Below are 6,868 nucleotides of genomic sequence, written 5' to 3'. Positions count from 1 at the left end.
TATGAAACTTAACCTGCCTCTTGGGAGGCACTCCCAGAAAATCCTCTAGAAACACATAAGGAAATTCATGAACAATGGGCATGTTATCTATAGACTTCTTACCCTCCACTCGTGTATCCACCATATAAGCTACGAATATGGAGAACCCTTGCTGAAGATACCTCCTAGCTCTCACCACTGAACAGAAAGTTGGTCCACGTTGAGCACCCTTGCCACGAATAACCAGTTCTCCCTCACTTGGGGTTCGAACTCTCACCAATTAGCGATCACAATCAATCATAACCCAATTGGGGCCCAACCAGTCCATACCCACAATAACCTTCGACCCTCATAGATGAATCAAAACCAAATCAATCAAATATCTCTCACTAAACATCTCCAAAACACATCCCTGATGAATTCTTGAAACACTCATCGAACGATCATCGTTAATTTCCACCTCCAACGAATAATCTAAAGTCCTTGGAGCATCGCTAAACTTCTTGTTAAGCGCAAGAGACATAAAGGATCAGGTAGCACCCGAATCAAACAGAAAATGAGTAGTCATACCATTAACTAAAAACATGTATATACATGACCAGACAAAATTTAAGCATAAATAAAGAAAGTAATAAAATGTTGGATTATGTGTCTAAGCCCATAACTATTATTGGTATATATTCGACCCAAGAGTAGCATGGTTCATTTGGGTTGCATATCATCAGGACAATTTGTTAGGATGGAATTTTGAGAGAAGGTTATTTATGATTTATTAATATATTATAAGTAATAATATATTAATATGAAATCATATTTTTTAATTAGTATTGATCAAGAATTAATTACGAATTAATTTAGTGGTCGAAAGAGACTAATTAAATATATGGGGACTAATTATGATAATTAGTTATATTTATATGTGTTGGGCTTATGATCCATGTTAGACCAAGTTTATGTATGGATACATAAAGAGTTGTGCCACATGAACCATGGATCATAAAACCCATGGGTATGGATTTGGGTTATATCCATGACCCTAGAAATCCCACATATAAATAGATACTTCATTGCCCAAAATCACCACTTGTATCTTTTTAGAGTTCATGGTGTCTTTTGTGTACATGGAATTCTCTCTCAAGTTCATCCTTTGTCCATGGTGTGTTGTGATTCCATTGGAGGCTAATTAAATATATGGGGACTAATTATGATAATTAGTTATATTTATATGTGTTGGGCTTATGATCCATGTTAGACCAAGTTTATGTATGGATACATAAAGAGTTGTGCCACATGAACCATGGATCATAAAACCCATGGGTATGGATTTGGGTTATATCCATGACCCTAGAAATCCCACATATAAATAGATACTTCATTGCCCAAAATCACCACTTGTATCTTTTTAGAGTTCATGGTGTCTTTTGTGTACATGGAATTCTCTCTCAAGTTCATCCTTTGTCCATGGTGTGTTGTGATTCCATTGGAGGCTTCCACGCTATTGGGGCTAAGCTCTTTAAGGCCAAATACACCAAGACTTCAAGCTCCATCAAAAGGTATGTCATGCTAACTAGTATATTATGTTTTTATGTTAAATGCATGCTAGTTGTAAGCTTAATACCTTGGAAACCATTTGCATGTATAATCAGTGAAAACATAGATCCAAGGTATTTAGGGTTGTATGTGCACCATATGATGTTGTATTATACCAAAACCCATCAGTGGTATCAGAGCCATGGGTTGTTTTCAATTATACTTGATGCAAGTTACTGGTCACGAAATTCAATACTATTTGTTCCAAAACCCATCAGAGCAAAATAACAATCATCAACACGAAAAATCATCAGGGTGAATGCTTGTGTAGTCAAGTTGGACTCTTCCCTTTGGAACTGGAATTACCTAAAAATGTTCAAACCATAAAACCTTAAGCACAAAGCTTAGTGAGTTCCCTAAAATACCACATGTCATGATGGCCAAGATGTTACGTCGTGAGGACTGGTTCTCAACAACTTAATGGATTAATCCATTTTCCATCCATTCCATGAGCTCCAAAGCTCAGATCTAATTCTTTCGAAGGTCTTGGTGGATAAAGTTTCCAACTTTATCCATTAATACATCCCAATAAGCCAAGGTCTTTAAACCTAGATTCTTAATGGAAACTTAAGTTATGAAGTCAACCATTAAGAACTTAATCCTTAAAGTCTCAAGTCTGTAACTTCCAGAAAGGTTTCCTACTCCTAAACCAACATAAAAATCAGCATTTAATGTGCACGCATATCCCTTCCAAACTAGGTCAAAATCAAGGAAAAAGAGAGCTCAAACTTGTGTATGAGACCAAATATCGTAAAGAACCATAGATCTGGAACATATACTACCAGAAGGACCTCAAGGATCCATAAAGTTGCAAAATTTATGGAATCCCTTCCTTCAAACTCTCACAACATGAATAATAAGGGACAAGGAACCACAATCTAAGAGCATTCAACCTAAAGTTTGAATCTTGAACGCTTACAAAGGTCCAAAAATGTGCTTGTTGATGATGATGAGGCTGGCTAGATGAAACAATGCACCAAATGAGCTTCCTTCTCCTTCAAGATGCCAAGAACACCACAAAATTCTTCAAAAACTCAACAATGGAGGCTAGATCTGATTAGGGTTAGAAAGGAAGGTGTTGGAGGCTAAGGGTGAGCAAACCCTAGCTCACACTTTCCTTATATAAGGCCTAAACCCGAAAAATTAGGGTTTTGCCCTCAGAAGACTGCCACGCCGTGACGAACAAGATGTCACGTTGTGAGGCACAAATTCATTTGCGATCTTTCTTAGCCATGTGACGTCGTGAGGACGTCTATCCCACGTTGTGGCCAATAAAACTTCATAAATAATTTGAATTAATTATACATGAAAGTTTGGATGTTACAAAACCATGTTCCCTCTTATATGCCGTATACGTTATACTAACAACGTCTTTCGAAAAGTTGTGTTGTGAAATCACAAACAAGCTTATGAGTTTAAAGACGATATGATACGACACGAAAAACAAAAAACTTTCATTTATATATAATGAAATACAATACGATATAAAGCATAAAAGCTAAATCTAACCAAAACGAAATACACTGCATTTTAAATATAAATCCTAAACCCTAAACTTCCAACTAATAGCTAGGCATTTTATAAGAGTCATTATTTGCACACATTTTACACTAAATCCTAGTAGAATAGTTATTAACCGGTGTGATGTAACTGTGTCATGTCTTCATTGGGGCACATTTTATACTAGGCTATCGCATCACCATAGGTTTCTTACTATGCTCACTAGGTCTAAAATTCAAGAAATTGTAAAAAGCACCATTAACAAATGACAATGAAATTTTTTTAGATTATTTTCCCGTATTCAGCGTCGCTTTTGTAGATTATTCTTCGACTATTACCGACATTTACAAACACAATGAAAGAATAGACAATAAAACATATGACTTTAAACCCCAAAATTAAAAATATGCAAGGCTTGTCCGAAAACGAAACTAGGAAATGCCACAATTCGGAAACATCTGGCTCAAGAATGAATTTTTTGTGTAACCCCATGAAATATAACTAGAAGAGAAACAAAACATTGTATAAATATTAAAAAGTAGATTCGGAAATCCAAAAAACATTTTCAAAACCAATTTTCCAAAATGCTACAATTTGGAGGCATCATACTAACGAATGACTTTTTTTGTAAGGTATAAACCCCATGAAATATATCAAACATTACAAATATATGATGTCATTTTTTGAGTAGAAATGTTACAACATAGCATTTCAGGCTCAACATCCTAAGAACATTCATAGAATGCGAGATTTACATCACAAAAACTCAAAAATTTACCAAAGCCGAAATAAATTATGATATAAAGGCATGAAAAAAAAAAGTGTCTTTTAGTTGAAAAATGACAATAATAAACATCTACGAGGCAATATCGATACAGATTTTTTTAAAGTGTAAGTTACAAATGAAATGAGACACACACACACACACATATATATATATATATATATATATATATATATATATATATATATATATATATAATATGAACATAGTTTGGACATCTAGTCATTTCAACAAATTTCAACAAATGCAAAAAAATGGATCAATTATCAATAGGAACTGATTCGTACACAACATTTTTTCTCCGTACACAACAATTTGTGTTTTAAAATGTTGTACTGTACAACTATATAATGTATAAATTGTTGTGTGTGGCAAAAAAAATATTACGTACAAATCATTTCCCATTATCTATATTACTCAAAAAAAACATGTGATCATTTTTATGATAGTGTATAACAAGATTATGATCCTTAAAATTGTTATTTTTTTTATGAGAAATTAAATTGATTCCTACTTTTTATACCTACAAATGTTCCTACCCAATAAAATTATGACAAGTATCATCTTTCCATATTTTTTAAACTAAATTATTAAGACTATATTAGAAATATATCAAATACAATTAAATTGAATGGTGATTTGTCATAATTTTAGTGGGTAGGAATAATTGTAGGAATAAAAGGTAGGAGGCAATTTAATTTCTCTTTTTTTATAATTAAAACGTACACTTGCTTAAAAAAATGTCACTTTAGTTTCAAACCCGTGTTGCTACTTGTGCCCATAAATCGCGTGGCATCACCTCTCACTCAAATCTTTAATTTTAACTTTCTTCATCAATTGGTTCTTTCCTTTGGTGTCACTGCCACCCTTTGGATCTTCCTTTGCTTCCCCAATATATAATGCATACCATACATTCACTTCTCTTTACGACTTTGCCAAATATATCATAAACCTTTCTGTCCTTTCTTTATCTCCTGTAATTTTTGTTATGTAAAAACCGGTTTTACTTCTCAAAGATTTCATAACTTCCCCTTAGAAGACATCTTCTTGTTAGGGGGCATTGATTTTGTTATTATGAATCATGTTCAACACAAAGTTCTTGGTAGATACCTCTTCTGCTTATTTATGAGGACGAAGTTTATATCTTTCTGGATTTTAGCTTAATATGAGTGGAGTTTTGATAGATTTTAGAGAAAAAAAAACATGGGTTCCTAAATCCTAACTCCTAAGCATACCCAAATAAAAAAAAATGTCTTGGTTTGAATACGAAATCTACAAGAAACATGGTCTCCTGGAATCCCATCAAACCATATCATCTTTTTCACCTCCATTTAGTGTTACTATTCATAAAACATCAAACCCTTCATCTTCTCCAGGTGTTAAGATCAGTCCAGTAATTCTTATCATCATCATAATTATGGCTGTCTTGTTTTTCATATCTGGTTTGCTCCATTTGTTAGTGAGATTCTTGACAAAATACCATTCTTCAACCTCAATCACTTCTCTTCGATCTAACAGATACCCATCTACCCCTGATCATACACTACAAAGACAGCTTCAACAGCTCTTTCATTTGCATGATTCAGGCTTAGAACAATCCTTCATCGACACCTTACCAGTTTTCATGTACAAGGAAATTGTAGGTGCTAATAACTCCTCATTCGATTGTGCCGTTTGTTTGTCTGAGTTTTCCGAGATGGACAAATTAAGATTGCTTCCAACTTGCAGTCATGCTTTTCATATAAGCTGCATCGATACATGGCTCCTATCGAATTCCACTTGTCCTCTTTGCAGAAACACACTTTTTAACCCTGGGTTCTCCATTGACAACCCGATTTTTGAATTTGATGAAATGAGGGAAGCAGATGAAACCGGTTTAGCGTCAGCCGCCGGTTCAAAAACAGTCCAAGAACATATCATCGCCGAAAAAGGGGTTTTTCTGGTGAGGCTTGGTAAGTTCAGGAAATTGATCGACGGAGGTGAGGTGGCCGGCGGCGAGACTAGTAGCAGTAATTTGGATGCGAGAAGATGTTATTCGATGGGTTCATATGAGTATGTTGTCGGTGATTCGAGCCTCCGGCTGGCTTTAAATCACAAAAAAGATCATCGAGATGAAAAAATCACGATTAGCGATGAAAGTGAAGGGAAGAAGATTAACGTTGGGGCAAAAACTGATAGTTATTCAGTTTCGAAGATCTGGTTATGGTCTAAAAAGGGGAAGTTTGTGAGTTCTTCAGAGAATCAAATGCATAACCCATCTTCAGTTGATATGGAATTACCTTGGATGAGCAGAATTCAAGGTACATGAAACGAAATGAGTTCTTGTTAATTAATCATATTTATAATTTATTATTATTACTAGTCTTTTTTATAATTTAAATATACTCTAAATGAGAAAATCCAGTCCTGTTTAGTGTTTAGTGTGTTTCTTGAAATTAGACACGATCTTAAAGATTCAAATCTTTTGTGTTTCTTGAAATTCAATCGGTTGGGCTTCTTTAACCGTTGGAGAACTGGTTATGTTGGGAATTTCTAGTGAGATAATCACAAATATGATCAAAGTTGGTGGCATCATTAACAAATTAATCATCTTTCTTTTTTTTAGTTTAGTTTATTTATTTTTAACAAAATCACCACTTATTTTGTAACTGGTCAACTAGGAAATTTTAGTAAATTGTAAAGTTACTTTTATCAACACAATGAGGCAAAAAAACTTAAACACACACACACAAAATAATAAATAAATAACCCTTACAAAAATGTTGCAAAGAAATTGATTTTTTTATTCTGAAACCATATCATCAAATCTCAAAATATGAACACTTTCATAATATTATTTTGACCTAATGCGAAAATGGTAGGTTATTTTGTTTAAAGAGTAAAAAGGAGACAACTTTGTTAAATAGACCCTATCATTTTTTTTTTATCATCCCATATTCTTATATATGGGTTTCAATCAAGAACATTAAAGTATTTTACTAGTGTCAAACATTGTAACTTTATAGTCAAATGGCT

General features: G+C 33.8%; 1 protein-coding gene across 1 annotated transcript; it reads left to right on the top strand.

Annotated features, from left to right (window-relative positions):
- The first annotated feature begins 4,668 nt into the window (after positions 1-4,668).
- On the top strand, positions 4,669-6,457 carry LOC145032224 (RING-H2 finger protein ATL46-like). Its single transcript, XM_078980971.1, has one exon. The coding sequence runs from the start codon at positions 5,103-5,105 to the stop codon at positions 6,159-6,161; it is 1,059 nt and encodes a 352-aa protein (XP_078837097.1). The 5' UTR covers positions 4,669-5,102; the 3' UTR covers positions 6,162-6,457.
- The last annotated feature ends 411 nt before the right edge of the window (positions 6,458-6,868 follow it).

Source organism: Lactuca saligna, chromosome 2, assembly GCF_052625555.1.
Source record: "Lactuca saligna cultivar CGN05327 chromosome 2, ASM5262555v1, whole genome shotgun sequence".
Taxonomy (NCBI): domain Eukaryota; kingdom Viridiplantae; phylum Streptophyta; class Magnoliopsida; order Asterales; family Asteraceae; genus Lactuca; species Lactuca saligna.
Note: the sequence above shows the minus strand (reverse complement) of the source record. Positions and strands in the feature narration are given on the sequence as shown.

Excerpts from the sequence above, each read along its gene's own strand:
- LOC145032224 (XM_078980971.1), top strand. The coding sequence starts at position 5,103 with ATGTCTTGGTTTGAATACGAAATCTACAAGAAACATGGTCTCCTGGAA.